At 48.8% G+C, this 15529-nt stretch overlaps 3 protein-coding genes across 4 annotated transcripts; all 3 read left to right on the top strand.

The window, feature by feature from the left end:
• Window positions 1–4726: 4726 nt before the first annotated feature.
• LOC115393265 (parvalbumin, thymic-like) lies at window positions 4727–5639 on the top strand. Its single transcript, XM_030098155.1, has 4 exons — window positions 4727–4872; window positions 4977–5109; window positions 5198–5307; window positions 5477–5639. The coding sequence occupies exons 1-4, from the start codon at window positions 4812–4814 to the stop codon at window positions 5503–5505; spliced, it is 333 nt and encodes a 110-aa protein (XP_029954015.1). The 5' UTR covers window positions 4727–4811; the 3' UTR covers window positions 5506–5639.
• Window positions 5640–8328: 2689 nt separating this feature from the next.
• On the top strand, window positions 8329–10562 carry pvalb3 (parvalbumin 3). Of its 2 annotated transcripts, none has more exons than XM_030098157.1 (5): window positions 8329–8748; window positions 9085–9149; window positions 9443–9575; window positions 9921–10030; window positions 10127–10562. In XM_030098157.1, exons 2-5 carry the CDS (start codon window positions 9089–9091, stop codon window positions 10150–10152), a joined length of 330 nt encoding a protein of 109 aa, XP_029954017.1. In that variant the 5' UTR covers window positions 8329–8748; window positions 9085–9088; the 3' UTR covers window positions 10153–10562. The 2 variants fall into 2 exon arrangements, with proteins under 2 accessions (XP_029954017.1, XP_029954016.1); XM_030098156.1 differs by having other exon boundaries at window positions 8605–8743; window positions 9081–9149; window positions 10127–10549.
• A 2536-nt stretch (window positions 10563–13098) lies between these two features.
• pvalb9 (parvalbumin 9) lies at window positions 13099–15377 on the top strand. The gene is made up of 4 exons (XM_030097985.1): window positions 13099–13175; window positions 13771–13903; window positions 14296–14405; window positions 15342–15377. The coding sequence occupies exons 1-4, from the start codon at window positions 13115–13117 to the stop codon at window positions 15365–15367; spliced, it is 330 nt and encodes a 109-aa protein (XP_029953845.1). The 5' UTR covers window positions 13099–13114; the 3' UTR covers window positions 15368–15377.
• Window positions 15378–15529: the final 152 nt, after the last annotated feature.

Raw genomic sequence — 15529 nt, 5'->3', positions numbered from 1 at the left:
TATGGAGCGAGGGCCTCCGCGCTCGCCGTCTGCCGCCCGCGGAATGAGCGGCGGCGAAGCGCCCTGGGTAACATGGGAAAGTGCAACATGCAGTCGGGACCGCGCCGCCGCGCTCTGCGGTCTTTATTTGGACACGGCTGAGAGCCGGCGAAACGTGACACTGAAATAACAACATAAAGGGAGGTAAACGTGTCGCCTTGTTGGTTCAAGGTGCATTGCTTCAACGGCAATAAAACAGCAACGGCGTCTTACTCCCGCCACGCTCAACGCTCTTCTGTCTTTGTTTCGCGGCTCGGTCTGTTTCGGGCTGAATCTCTGCCGACGCCGCCCTCATCAGAGGAAGGCTTTTTCCCCGGAGCGGGAGATTATCGGGTCTTTACGGTGTTTGCTGACAGAGGGCCTTTAATATGATGACATAAATGTGTAATCCACCCCACATCTCAGGCCGGGTATTTCTGAGCCTCTGTTGACAGCAGCACACCTGCTCTTCCCCATTCCAGAGCCCAACAGCACGGCCGTATTGGGAGAGCTGGGAGCCAGAGTTTGATTCAAAAAGTGTAGACAGACAGATTTAGGATCGGTGTGTGTGTGTGTGTGTGTGTGCACTCTATCTTTACACCTATCCCTGCTATAAGAAGCTGGATTATCATTTATTGCTCCATCAGTCACCATATAGAATTCATCTGCTGACAGGAAGAAATTAATATGATGTTTACTGAAAGTGTTCAGAGGCAGCAGATAGAGGAGACAAAGGTAAAGACAGTGCAAAATCTTTAAACTCAACTTTCTGACACAAAGTGGAAGTAAATGAGGATACTGTACAACTGGAGGGACTCTGAAGATAGGCATAGATAAGTAAATGGTGTCGAAACGTGCAACAATGTCTGTTCAGCGACTGCTAATACCGCTTCTCACCACGTGGCGGCAGCAGAGTGCAGCTCCGTATTGATCTGCTCTGAGGATTTCACACACACACTAAAACACACACCGACTGTGACTCTTATTGTCAAGGAAAAAAAGTTAGGAATATGAAATGAATTTATCTTAAAAAGGTAAATATTTTACACACACACACACACATACACACGCAAACACACACACACAGGAAAATCAACACAAGTGTTCACCAGAAAATGACTATATGAAGCGGGAAGTGAAGTGAGCGATGAAGTCCTGCAGCTGTCGGTCACTCTGTTTCTGTGTGAGTGTGTGTGTGTGTGTGTGTGTGTGTGTGAACACTGACCTCATCCCTCCATGTAATCAAACCACAGCTCAAGAGACAGTTAAGCACGGTGAAATGATATTTCAGCAATAACACCAAGATGATGAACACACACACACACACACACACACACACACACACACACACACGCACACACACACACGCACACACGAGAGGAGGAATTTACTTGACATGTCCGAATTGCGAGCAGACCAAAGACAGCGGGAAAAGTGTTGAAAAGCATGACCATGACCTCTGACCCCTACTGATGCCCTCTGTGAGGGATGCACACTGAGGCGGGCTCAGACCCGGGACAGCTGGGGGGGGGGGGGGGTGCGGGGGGGGGGGGGGGGGGGGGCTGACTTGTCTGGAGTGTTTATGGGGAAGCTGAGTTTGGGCGCTCGTTGACAGAGCTCTCATTTACACACATGGGCACACACACACACACACACACGCACACACACACGATCAGATAAGAGCAGATCTGTTTCAGCGGCTAATCTTAAATGTGATGAGGTTTCCAGAGTCCTGCGGCATCGCAATATACAGAAATATCTTTATTTGGGAACGGAGTGAAGCCCAGCAGTCTCTCACTCTGCCTCACACTGCAGCGCCCCGAGCAGCACCCCGCTTCACGCCACACTCCTCCCACTTAGCCGGTTGATCAGAAGCTCATCCTGTTCAGGATCAAACCCCCTGATCAGGAACGCCGAGGGGGTCCCGGAGGGGGGGTCCCGGCCTCCACCCGGCCTCCTCTCGGCCTCCTCCCGGCCTCCATACGCTTCAGGATTAGCTACTTAGCTACAACTCAAACACCGCCGACACCACCCGGTGATGATGAGGGGCGTGGAAACAGCCGCATCGCCGGTCATTTAGCAGAATTTAATCTCTGCACTTAATCTACAAGCGGGATTAAAGCGGATCAGCTGCGGCCCCGGCTCCAGCAAACTGCCCCGTTAGCACTGCTTTCCAGCAACCGCCCCCGGCTCTCTCTGGCTCGTGAAGATTAGGACACTAATTTGCCTGAATTCCAATATTTGTTCAATTTTTTTTACATTCTGATGTTAATTTGAAGGATTAAATATATTCTTAAAATGAAAAACTAACTTATTACTCTCAAAAAGTAATGAAAATCATGTGTTTTCTGGAGCAGATGTCCAACTTGGATGCTAATGCATCCAGTGTGTGAGACGGTGGCCATGGCTGAATTTGAGAGGAGCGTCGCTGGCATGCCCACGCCACAGCTGGTCCGATAGAAATAGTCCAGGAAGTAACTGAGCCCGGGAAAGGAGGAGCGGCCGCTTTCCTCCCTCTCTCTCCCTCTCTCTCTCCCTCCCTCTCTCTCTCTCTCTCTCTCTCTCTCTCTCTGTCTGAGAGGCCAAACATTTCAGCCATTAGCGGGACTTAAAGATTTAGTTCAGCATGCAGCAGTACATCAAGTCGAACCCGATCTGATGACATTATCATTCATTTGAACACAAGCAGCCTCAAAGATAAAGTGTTGCTGAGACATTAGACACACACACACTCACACACACACACACACACAGCGGCGAATGTTAAAAACTGACCCTTCTTGCTCTGAATATGGTTTATTTCTGCCATCATGAGCTATCATGTTGGGTTTTTTTCTACATTTCATTCAAATGTCAGGAGTCATTGGATTTCTTTGTCGTTTTTGGCACTATATAAAGCAAATTAAACCACCGACTACGTCTTTCAAACATGTCGGGAACTGCCTGAGGCATGCAGCTCATTTGGCATTTGTTATACTGATTGAGCAGCCAGTTGAGATAAAACTCTGAAAGGTGCCATCGGTGCAGAAATGCTGCGTTTCGATTGTGTGTTTGTGTTGCTGGAGGGGAAACTGCCCATCTGACCCGGCCAGTGTGTGTGTGTGTGTGAGCAGCACACCCTGCGTGAGTGTCCCTGAACAACCTGCACAACCTCAACAACACACACACATTTATATAAAACACTGAGACAAACCAGCGCTCCGCAGCAAACCCCCGCTCTCTGAGTCCATAAGAACTGCGACCCGCCGTCTGCTGGACTCACCTGGCTGCCCTCCTGCCCTCCGTCCAGGTTTCCTCAGCTTGCAGTCCAGTCAGTGTATTTTATCCATTAAAGTACAATGACGCATTAAATCAGAGGCACTTGCAGATGACGAATACGTCGCCTTGCAGGTGCAGAAAACACACAAAGCAGAGGATGGATCAGTACCGACCCCGAAACTTTCCCCGTCCGCTCGGTGGCTGGAAGTGACACCCAGTCCCCGTCCCCGTCCCCGTCCCCGTCCATCTGTCTCTGTGTCTGCCATTTCCTCCCTGCCCCATCCCCCCGTCCTCCGCTCATCCTCCTCTCCATCCCGCAGGAAGTCTGGCCTTCCTGAAAACAAGCAGCGGAGTGTTGAGAGGGGACAAGGCCGAGGGGGGGTGGGGGGGCAGGTACGTGCGGGGTGGGGGGGGGGGGGCAGAGGATGTTTTTGTCATTCTTCTGCCCCTCTGGTTGCCGCGGGCCTCGCTGTGGCCCATCCTGAGGAAGCCGGGCTCGCGTCACTCCCATCAGGCCTCGGGCCGCCTGGCCGGGCCGGCGTGACGCAGGAACACACACACACACACACACACACACACACACACACACACACACACACCATAAAGTCACAGGTGTGCAAACATTGTTTTCTTTCATCATAGCAACATGGACCTGCAGGTATAACCACCAGCCCACATCCATCGCACTGAAGATCCTTGAGGGTCAAAGGTCGGCTAACAAACCGCGCTTCCTCTGAGGTGTCACTGAGCCGAGCCACCTGCGATGGCGAGAATTCACCAGCTCGGGCTTTTCCGGCACTCCTGCCGACTGATTTATCGTCCCCCCAAAAACATGAACATCCAGGATGGGAGGTTCAGAGTGAGATCATGTAAATGAAGGAGGTTCTTCCAGATGTGCATCGGGGGAATCCCGGAGGATTCTGGACTCGAGTGTCCAGATGTTCTGAACATTTGATGTTCATTTCATGACTCGCGCTGCCTTGCCCGAGGGCAGATGGAGCGTGTGGGAGCAAGGCGATGCTGAGTGGGGACGACCGAGGCCGTAATAACAGGATGTTTACAGCCTGCGGAAGCGCTGCCAGGGAGCTCACGAGCAGGACGGCGGCGGCTGGAAACACGAGCGAAGAGGAAACGCGGGCCGGCCAGGCCCGCTCCAAATATAACCCCGCCACGTCCAGAATGACCTTTGACTGCTGGAAAACACAGGTGCGATTGGAGGGGAAGCTGCGGTTTAGTGGGTAGACCGGGTCATTTCCTCAGTGAGAGGGTTGCGGGTTCGATCCCCCATCTCAGACACCGCGAGTGATCCATTGATTTGAAGAATGTCAGCTGATGAAGCGGTGGAGACGTGCTAAATGGGTGAAATCTGTTGAGTACACACACACACACACACACACACACACGCGCGCGCTGCTGGAGTGGTCAGCTGCGGCTGACAGCAGACAGAAGGACGCTGGTGGTTTCTGACACGGCGCTCTGCATGTGACCATCAGTGGTCGCTTGTCGCAGGAGGCTGCAGCATCCACCTCACCGCCATGGCGATTACGGACTTCTTGGCCGCTTCGGACATCACTTCTGCGATAAACGCCTGCAAAGGTGAGTTCCTGACCGGCCCGGAGGACGACGTGGCCCCGGGCTCTGTGTTTCACTCTGTGGCTGTGTTCGTCTAATCAAGAACCGTCTGTTGGTTTAATACGCAGCAAAGGATTCTTTCAGACCCAAGATGTTTTTCAAAATTGTGGGTTTATCCAAGAAAACGCCGACAGAGATCGAGAGGGTCTTCAAGATTCTGGACCAGGACAAGAGCGGCTACATAGAGCAGGATGAGCTACAGTTGAGTCTCTTTCACCCTGAAATGATCAGAATGTTTCGGTGCGCCACGCTGTTTTTTTGTTTCATCTGCCGTTTGTCCCTCCATCAGGCTGTTCCTGCAGAACTTCTCCAAAGGGGCGCGGCCTCTGACTGCAGCCGAGACCAGAGCTTTCCTCCTGGAGGGGGACTCGGACGGCGACGGGAAGATCGGCTGGGAAGGTATCGGGAGCGTCAGAGCAGGGTTACTGCTTCACTCCAATACTGATCGGGAGGAGGATTAGAAATATGGAAACACTGACAAACACGTGCAAAGCTCAAGGGAGATGAGTAGGAATTTTGTTCCACGCTCATACACATCTTAATTGTGTTTGTTTCTTTCTGTTTTCAGAGTTTTCTGCTCTTGTGAAGTCTGCATAAGACCAGCACGGTCCCTAAACGACCCGCAGTGTGGGGGTAATCTCAGGGTGGACTTATTTTTATAACCTTCTCTAATAAATAACTGGGACTCATCAAGGGATCGAATGTGTTTGAACCTGCGTTATGTTTTAAGGTACACTGAATAATAACGTGAGTGAAGCACATGTGAAGTCTTGTCCCCGGGTCTTTCTCTGCCAGACGACTAATAAATCTTCTTTTCTCCAAACGACGTGGCGGTGTGATTTTCATTTCCCCTCCTCACGTCCGGCGAGGTGCTGTCAGCAGGCAGAACAACACTTGCCACTGTGTGGATGTTATACTGAGCGCTGGGAGGCGTCCAGCCGGTCCGAGGCTTCGGTTTCTCCAATTAACAGCACGAGCAAACGAAGTGTTTGTCATTCTGGCAACGCTAGTCTGACACCTCGGGGGCTGTGGTTTGGTGTGAATGATATGTTTGCACTTAGAAAACATATAAACCAACACATTCAGGTTTACGCCGCCCACCTGAGCAGAGAAGGGAGACAAAACACACTCCGCAGAAGTGGAGGGTGAAACAATATTTATCATTTTTAAGCACATTTCCTGTATTCAGCTTTTACTTTTATTTCAATCAGGACTTTTTATTATTTTTGATAAGAATATCCACTCATACTGAGTGTAAAGATCCAGACAGGGAAGCATTTCAGCTTTGCACCGACAGGAAAAGGCTGCGGTTCATTCCTGGCGCCAGTGTTTTACTGTACCTGACCAGAGAGGATACTCTCAACCAATACCAGGCATGGCCCAGCTTTTTTGGCATCTGGGTCCTCGCCGCTCGAAGCGCTCGCCGGTGTGGGTTGCAGAAGAGGGCTGCCCGGCCGGGAGGCCGCCGGAGGGCCAGGTGGTCTGGCAGGGCGCGCGCCTGCAGTGACCCAGCACAGAACCGCGGCGGCGGCGGCGGCGGCGAGGGATAGAGTGTCCGGGCCGGCACATTTACAGGACTTCTGTCCACGAGACACATTCATTTCTGCCGGGTTTTCTTCTCCCAGATGGGGAGACGCTGCTCTGCGGAGGGAATATGGGTCACCGCTATTTCTGCTGCAGCGAGGACAAACTCCTGCTCTCAGCAGGACGGTCAGAGGCAAACAGACGCTGTCAGCGCATGGCAAGACAAGTTCAGAGCCTGCGCTGAGCCGTTTGAAGTGGATGTAAAGTCAGTCAGGTTCATATTTTAAACAAATCTATATTTCACCTCTGCGTCTCAGCACATGAGTCTGGTGCTGTTCCCTTTGCTGCCTCCAATTACAGACCTTCAGGGTTTTACTTGCGGGCTCTCGTCCCCGCTGCGAGATATTTGTAATTTAAACCTGATATTGCAGAAGGGCAGGAATAGTTGCAGTGTCTTATGGCTGAGTCGCTCGAGGTGAGGGACCTCATTTGACCAGACGGAAGAGTTAGAGGCAGTGTATCAGACCACTTCCCTGCTCTGAGATAAACACCTGTCTGTGGATATTTTGAGCTGATTTGTGGAAATAACAGCAGCAAAGCAGCAGGTCGGAGGTCAGGCTGAGGAGTGAAGCAGTTCTTCTTGTAGCCACTTAGAGAACCTGTCTCGTAAGAAAGGCTGAATGATTGAATCTGGCTGCTGCTGCACCGACTCCACTCCATGCTGCCACCTCATGCACGGCAGCCGCACGGCAGCCGCCATCAAATATGGCCAGGAAAGACCCCTGGAGCCGCTCCACGGACAATTTCATTGTTTTGACTGTGACCGAGCAGCTCGGGTCATTACGCAACGCCTCGGCTCCCCGCATGAGGGCCGAGAGGAGGAGGAGGAGGAGGATAATGGGCATGATGATGATGATGGTGATGGTGATGGTGATGATGATGATGATTATGACGGTGTTGCTGATGATATCAGCTTTCAGAGTTTCTCAAAATAGCCCCATAAATAGTTTCATCACCATAAGGAGAAATGGTCTGAATATGTGTGAGAGGTCCAAGAATAAGAGCTGGCAGAGCGGCCCCGCGCCGCACGCAAGCAAACGACAGCGATGTACTACTGAATTAAAGTATTTCGATTAATCCCAGCGCTCCCCGGCCCAGCCGCTGCCGCGTCCAACACCCTCACACACACTCGAGAACACACCGCTTCATTCAACTGGCACTGAACATCTCTCCTTTCTCCTCTAACAACCTGCTGGAGTCAGGTTTCTACAGTGAAGGACTTTTCTGAGAGCACACAGAAACAGAAAGTCCCGGGTCCATTTTATTTTCACAGCTTTCTCAAGTTTCTTTCTTTTGTCATTTACTTTGTAAGTAAATTAAAAAATCAGTACTGTGATGATGTTCTGCCTTGGATGGACCTGAAGGAGAAGCCTTAATAAACACAGTACTTTACTCAGTGTCCAGTGTGTGAATGTGTGTGTGACTGGGTGAGTGTGATAATGCAATGTAAAGCGCTTTGAGCTCCATTCAAGCAGTGTAAAAAAGCACTGTATACATGTAATCCATTTATCATTTAGAACTCTAAAGTAACTCTAAAGTGGCAGCAGGTCATTGAAGATGGTTACACACACACACACACACACACACACACAAGCATAGAAACAGTACAATCACCAAAACGTACACCGATTGTATTCAGAACACATTTATTAAGGAAATCTGTTCAAATAAATCGATCAGTACTCGCCCAGGTCACTTTAAGGCCACAGTCAGTTTTACAAACTTCACCGTCACTACAGTTTAAAGAAGAGTCCCATGGAGCTACACAAAACCACAAAATAATATCAGGGTTAGCTGGAAAGTCGAGGAGTCAACAGAACTGAGGGAGAGACGCGGCTACAGCCGAAGCAGCAGGCTCTGTTTCAGACGGCCACACACACACGGCAGAAGCTTTACCTCCCGGCTTCTCGGTGCTCTGCAGCGGCGAGCAGGCTGCAGAGTGTGTTTCACCCAAATCAGCAGCGTATATTATTAGCCGAATGCAATATCAAGCACTTTTGCATAGGCCTACACTTGGCCTACCATTTAAGCATCTTCATTTATGTACATATAAATAGAACAGCTCTGTCCACTGGACACATTTTTTTGCCTGACTGCTTTGACTGCTCTGCACACAGTGTCTATTACATAGCCTATGCATCATATTTCGGGCTGGTGAAGGTATATAAGCCGGAGAGCGTCGCCCGGAGCGCCACTGCAGTCAGCAGATTCATCTGAGCGAATCCTCTCTAGTCTTTAGAGAAAACCCCAAGGTGAGTTTCAGCGCTTCCCTCTGAGAGAGTTGCAGGGCTTCGACTTCACGCCATGGGATTTAAGGCCAGCAAGCGGGGCCACACTGGTTCAGAGCGGACTAACAGAGGAGCCAAATGAGGAAAGAAACCTGCAAAGGAGACTGACCTTCTGCTTTTTGGAAGAATGGGACTACTTTCTCTTATCATTTGTGCCTTGGAATACTCAGAGGGAGGGACTGTGGCAGGCTCAGCCTGGCATGGAGGAGAATACCTGTAGCTCTGTAGCTCAGAATGTTTGTGGTAGTCAAGCTTTACTGTAGAGCTGAACTGATGAACTGTCCTCTGCTCTCTTCTCTCAGGTAAAAATGGCATTCGCCGGAATCTTGAACGACGCTGATATCACTGCAGCCCTCGCGGCCTACCAAGGTAAACCCACCGTCACACACATTCAGCAGACTCGCTTCTGGGAAATCCCAGGCGGAGTCCAGACATGCAGTTCAGGAGACACCTGGCCTCGCAGCTTCACTTTGCAAACAGCTGAATCCGCACTTTAAGACTCCTGCAACAGCGAACGCTCCACCAGACCACTGGAGGCAGAAGCAGCACAGACACATAGCGGCCTCACAGCACAACGAGCTCACCGAGCAGAAACCACCCGATAGGGTACCTGAACTCCCCTCGCTCGTCTCTAACCCGCTTCCTTCTCCGTCGTCTCGCAGCTGCCGACTCCTTCAACCACAAGGACTTCTTCGTGAAGGTCGGCCTGACTGGCAAGTCCGCTGATGACGTCAAGAAAGCCTTCGCAGTCATTGATCAGGACAAGAGTGGCTTCATTGAGGAGGATGAGCTGAAGTAAGCGGCCCTCTCCTCAGTCCGGGGATCGGCTTTCCCTTTGGAGCTCGGCCGATTCAGAGCCACGTCAGACGCTGGACGGCTCTGAAAACGCCGGGCAGAAACCCGACGCCCGCTCACTCCTCTGGCACCTCATACTGTTGGCTGGCAGGGAGCAGAGGGAGCACCACAAGGGAAAGTCGGCGAGATGCCTTGAGCTCTGGGAGCCAGACAGACTCGCTTTAGCGATGAAGGACTAGATACAGGGAGAGGGACTCATTCTGAACATACACAGGAGAGGAAACGCTTCTGATCTAAACTGCATCTTCCTCACATGGTTCTAATGGGTCTGCTCCTCTTCCTCAGGCTGTTCCTGCAGAACTTCTCCGCCGGCGCCAGAGCTCTGACCGACGCTGAGACCAAGGCTTTCCTCAAGGCCGGTGACTCTGACGGTGACGGCAAGATCGGAGTTGATGGTGAGGAGGATCCTCTCTAACTGCAGGAAGAGCCGTGCAAAGACTTCCCAGGGCCCCGATCTGAACCCCTCTTCCTCTTCCTCTCTCTCCCTGCAGAGTTCGCTGCCCTGGTCAAGGGTTAAATGGATACGCTGACCAACAACTGACTTCATTACTCCAAAGGAACAACTTGAGCCAAGTCACACTCCTCCTCCTCCTCCTCCTCCTCTCTGCTTCTCCTCTTCCCTCTCACTCTTTCCTCCTTCAGCTCTCCACCTCACTTTTATACACTGGACTTCCCCACCCCGACTATGGACAGAACCCCTCTCTCTCGCTCTCTCTCTCTCTCTCTCTCTGACTCTGCTCACCCCAAAGCTGCCCACCATGAATGTACCTGACTAAATGTATGGCGCGGTTGACTTGTGTCTTTCTCTCTCTCTCTCTCTCTCACTTCTGTCGTCGTTTTACTATGTGAGTTTTGCTTACGATGAGATCAGTAACGATGCATTTTTCTGGGAAACGGACGGACGATGAGAAAAAAATAAAAGGTTCTTTTTCAGTAACAAAAGTCTGACCCTTGTCCTCAATCTAACTTTTGTTCTCACGGTGCACGAAAGAGCCAAACTCAGGAAGCAAACATGGAAAGAAAACAAAGAGCAAACCTTTGGAATTAGATGCACAGCAGAGGAAAAAGTGGAAAACTTCATATGGATCAGTTACAGAAACCAGAACAACAGAGAGAATACAAATGGGTTCACACAAAGTCTTGAAGCTGAACAGCAAACACTTAAATAATTATGGAAAAACTTCTTCAAGGATGCAGGATAGTGATGGAGTAAAATTCACATGAAGATCATCACAATTTTAGATTGAACAAAAAGGCTTTAAATGATTGATTACATGGGAAATCATCTTGGCTGGAATGTATTAATGATATAATAATATAATTACCCAGCTCTGCTATAGATCAGCAACAAATAGGGCTTCAAAATTTGAATTTTTTTCCTTGTTTAGCCTTTTTATTAATCACTTTGACAAAGTTATTGATAGTCTTGTACAACGTACATCACAGTACCAACTAATCCAGCCACAACAATCAGTCATGAAGTTACAACAAGACGCTTTAAACCGTGTGCGCGTTTATTAGACGTTTATTAAAAGATTTGTCATCTGACCTTATTTGTCTTGGCGGTCGGTGTATCTGCACTTACAGAAACCGTCCACAAGGTGTCACCAATGAGTCACCCACTGAATTAAAGGAAATGCTGCAGTAGAGCCATCTGAAGTGAACACATCTCCTTTTCTGTGAGGATCTATTGATTGCGAGACTCCAGAAAATGCTGTAACTCACAGCAGATGAAAGGGTGAAAAACAGTGAGATTAATTCCCCTGGTTCTCGTTACAGACAGCGGCGTTAATGCCTTTAGTGCTGACTGGATTCAGCAGAGACTGTGCAGTGTCAGATGCCTGGAGAGGGCTTCCCTCCCCTGCAGGATACACACTCATCACTTCACCGGGGCCACAGGAGAACACAACCAGCCTGTCACCTTCAAGCTCCACAAACTCACAGGCAGCATTCTCACCTCCAAATAATCACAATCAGGAAAGTAACTGCAGCTGTGACTGAGTCAAAGTCCTATGTCTTCTTGCTTTTTACCACAAACATCTTTTTATTGTATTTCTAATCACCTTTTCTTCCGCTACAGATTTAGATTCTGAGTCACAGGGGCAGACTGAAATAATGTGATACTGTTATTGTTTTGCACCGATGAAGCTGCTTAATCTGCAGAAAAAAAAGCTTACCAGCAGCACCAGCTAACCAGATGTTGAAGAGGAGCGTGTAAGCAACCTAACGGGAGGGTTGGCCGTGTGGAGAATGAAGACGTATTCATCCACCAAGTCAAACACAAAAGGTGAAGAAGTGAATGGACTAAATGAACAATTTAAAAGTTGTCATTTCATTATTCTGCTCTCCTGTTTTACCTAAAGAAAGCTTCAGTCTGATGTAAGAATACTGAATAGGTAAAGATCCAAAGCGCGGTCAGGTCAGCCAGATTTAGAAGATTATGCACAAAAAAACAAAAAAAAGACCCAAAGAGCTGATTAAATTTGAGATGTGTATAAGCTTTCAAATGCACCTGCAGAGAGAGAGAGGGAGAGAGAGAGAGAGAGAGAGAGAGAGAGGGAGAGAGAGAGAGAGGAGGAGATTGGTTGAAAGCCTCAGTGTTATACAGTGAAGGAGAAGATGGGAGGAGTGGATATAAACAGTAAAGGTTAATTGCCCAGGTGAGCAGGTGAGGAACACGAGAAGGAGGCTGCGGGAAAATTCGATCCCGGGACAGGTCGGAAACTTAAGCATCCTCTGGCGCATCCAGCCCGCTGTATATAAGCCTGATCCAGCTGTCAGCGGACACCACAAAGCCTTACTCATCTGCTGCTGCTGCTGCTGCTGCTGCTGCTCCAGGACCCCGGCCAGGTGAGTCCCGGCTGCAGCTGCAGCGACGCTCTGACTCTTCCTCCTGCACACAGCTTCAGGCCAGGACGCTCTTCAGCAGCTCTGCTGCCAGAGGCTGGAACTCTCTCTGCAAAGTTTACTTTGTATCTTGAATATTTTGTAAGATTTTTCACTTATAGTCATGTTTTAGTCAACTTAGTCAAGTGAGTGAAATGTATTTATTTCATGTGTTTAAGTTTTTGGGTTTGAAGTTCTTTTCTTTTTTTTTTTTTTAATATAAATCTACTGGCTTCCTTTCCCAAATATTTTCTCTTCAGTCCCTCAGAGCCAATTATTCCTCGCAGCCCACCCAGCCCAATTAAACAGACGAAGGCAGGCAAATAGCCTCAGTGGTTAACTGGCTGCCAGGGGAATTCCAATTAGGAAACTCAATGACGCAGGCATAACAAAGTAATGATGTCCTTCAATCCAAAACCAGCAATCGCAACAGATTATTGCAATTATTCACTATGTATGTGCATGTGTGTGGATTCACTGTTTACTCTTGATGGCAACTCAAGTAAATTTGCCAGAGAGTTAAAATGATAAAATGCATGCAGCTGATGAGCAGGACGGACATGACAGACTTTCTCTCACCATCCAGGACCGACATGTCGCTCACCTCCATCCTCTCAGCCGAGGCCATCGAAAATGCTGTCAAGGACTGTCAAGGTAACACACACACACACACACACACACACACACACACACACACAATTTAAAGTCAATGATGAGGGCAATAAATAGTTAAAGGTCAAGACGATCCAGAAGTTAACCCCTGGATTTCGTCCACACCGTGGGCTCCTAAAGAGAAGTCTTCACCCTGAACACTCACCACAATCACCTCATAATCTGTGTTTCAGCCACGTTTAGGTTTTTACAGGGACTTTCCTACAGAAAGGTGCATAATCTGCTCTGCAGCTGCGTTATGTTCAGGATCCTCCTCACTAAAGGCATATCCAGCTTTTCATCTAAATTTGAAAAAGGTTTTTTAATCACCATGTCTGTTTTAGTGAATGCATGTATCTGCTGGCCCTGAAAAGATGAGAGAGAAAAAAAATTATATAAAAAAAACACAGCAGGAGTGGAAAATCTGCCACCCTGACAGCAGCAGCCACATGCTGGGATAATCTCCACTTCAGCTCCCACCCCGGTGAACCCCGTGGGTCCAGCGCCCGCCGTAAGACTGCTTCTTCTTGTCAACAAATTTTGATGTGTGTGTGTGTGTGTGTGTGTGTGTGTGTGTGTGTGTGTGCGCTGTCCCCAGCTCCAGACTCATTCTGCTACAAGAAGTTCTTCCAGCTGTGCGGCCTGTCCTCGAAGACACCCGAGGAGGTCCGAGACGTCTTCCGGCTCCTGGACGAGGACAGCAGCGGCTACATCGAGGAATCCGAGCTCAAGTGTGTAAACCGACACGGGGCTCTGGATGTCGGTGACCTCACACAAACACTGAGTCGGAGCGCCTCTCTCACACGCCTTGACGTCTCATGTGCCCCTGATAGCAACAATCCATCCATTCGTCAAGCTTCTTCAAATCGGTCCATGCGTGTGTCGTTGATAGACGATAGATGTGTAGTGAATAAATGCACAGCTAAGTTTACTGTGTTTTGGGTTATTTTAATAATTTGCCTGACAGAGGAAATAGAATCATGCTGCTGACACTTTGACACCACTGAGCCGTTTACTGATAATCCCCAGTAAACAGTTATGTAATCCAGCGTTTCGTGGTGGAAGCTGAGGCTTCACTCCTCGGTGTGTGTGTGTGTGTGTGTGTGTGTGTGTGTGTGTGTAGGTACTTCCTACAGCGGTTTGCCCCCGGGGCCCGGACGCTGACCGAAGCAGAGACCAAGAGCTTCATCTCAGCGGCCGACGACAACAACGACGGGCGGATTGGAGCAGAGGGTCAGTGTCTGCTTCCTGTCAGAGAGATGGGAGAAGGGCTCTCAACACACTGAGATATGATAAATAACATCAGAACATAACAGAACTCCCTCCGGCCTGAGGAAGTGGAAGCAGGTGAACTCAGGCTGTGTCCATAGAGATTAATTTGTTTACTCCAAACACATCTTAGAGCAAGATTTTAACATGTTTTATCTCCAACTACATGTTCCAGCTGAGAGAGAACCTTTGTCAAAGTGTGTGTTCGTTTGTCACAGGAAGTCAGTTCAACATGCACCATAGACTAGTTTTTACACCCGACGCCCCTCCTGTTACAGCCGGGATTCGAACCTGACATATACGTCTTTCACAAACAAATCTCAAATAAATGTATACTTTCAGTCTATAATAATGTTTAGAGAAGAAATATGACTTCATTCTCTTCTACTGACTGAAGTTCAGATATCAGTTGAACTATTCTGCACCAAGAGCTGCTGTGCTCTAGTCCTGACTGATGGGAGGATCACAGCATTTTAAACCATAATCAATGTTTTGTGCACTTTATTAAATGATTTTAAACCATAGAACAGTGAATAGAGGGGAGAAGTTTTCTCCTGTGCTTCGGGTTTATCACTGCAGAAAACACACAGACACTGACGTCGAGGCTCCGCTCTCCAATATGTTGGATTATTTGTCCCAGTTTTGGCCATCATCCTGTCATCAGCAACTAGACTTATCTTACATAACAGGATAAAAGATTAAGACAGTCCAGCCCAGATGAGCCTTGTTTGGGTTTATTTTTATTTTTATTTTTTAGTATCTGCTCAATAGTATTTGGAGGGGATCAGCATACGGTCTGGGTTTGTCTGGGTTCTCATTTCTGTAATATAAAGCCAGATGTGTGGGTTAACATTCACTGACTGATTCCATCGTATTTCAATTTTATTTTCTTTTGTCTAGAGTTCCAAGCTATGGTCCTGTCCTGAGTTCGGAGGATGGAAAAGTCTTCAGGTCTTCATTCAACTTCCCGCTTCTTGTCTTCTGACCCGACATTAGCTCCCAGGGATTACCTCTGTTTTGTATTAAACTCTGTGTGCACTCCTTGTTTTTAAACGGCCTTTTGTCATATTAAAAACAGCAGCTTGTGT

This window comes from Salarias fasciatus, chromosome 8 (genome assembly GCF_902148845.1).
Source record: "Salarias fasciatus chromosome 8, fSalaFa1.1, whole genome shotgun sequence".
NCBI classification, from domain to species: domain Eukaryota; kingdom Metazoa; phylum Chordata; class Actinopteri; order Blenniiformes; family Blenniidae; genus Salarias; species Salarias fasciatus.
This window is presented reverse-complemented; position numbering and strand designations above follow the sequence as displayed.

Excerpts from the sequence above, each read along its gene's own strand:
- pvalb3 (XM_030098157.1), top strand. The coding sequence starts at position 9,089 with ATGGCATTCGCCGGAATCTTGAACGACGCTGATATCACTGCAGCCCTC. Across the intron at positions 9,150-9,442 it reads AGCCCTCGCGGCCTACCAAG|CTGCCGACTCCTTCAACCAC; the intron begins GTAAACCCACCG and ends GTCGTCTCGCAG. Across the intron at positions 10,031-10,126 it reads CGGCAAGATCGGAGTTGATG|AGTTCGCTGCCCTGGTCAAG; the intron begins GTGAGGAGGATC and ends CTCTCCCTGCAG.
- LOC115393265 (XM_030098155.1), top strand. The coding sequence starts at position 4,812 with ATGGCGATTACGGACTTCTTGGCCGCTTCGGACATCACTTCTGCGATA. Across the intron at positions 5,110-5,197 it reads ATAGAGCAGGATGAGCTACA|GCTGTTCCTGCAGAACTTCT; the intron begins GTTGAGTCTCTT and ends TCCCTCCATCAG. Across the intron at positions 5,308-5,476 it reads CGGGAAGATCGGCTGGGAAG|AGTTTTCTGCTCTTGTGAAG; the intron begins GTATCGGGAGCG and ends TTCTGTTTTCAG.
- pvalb9 (XM_030097985.1), top strand. The coding sequence starts at position 13,115 with ATGTCGCTCACCTCCATCCTCTCAGCCGAGGCCATCGAAAATGCTGTC. Across the intron at positions 13,904-14,295 it reads ATCGAGGAATCCGAGCTCAA|GTACTTCCTACAGCGGTTTG; the intron begins GTGTGTAAACCG and ends GTGTGTGTGTAG. Across the intron at positions 14,406-15,341 it reads CGGGCGGATTGGAGCAGAGG|AGTTCCAAGCTATGGTCCTG; the intron begins GTCAGTGTCTGC and ends TCTTTTGTCTAG.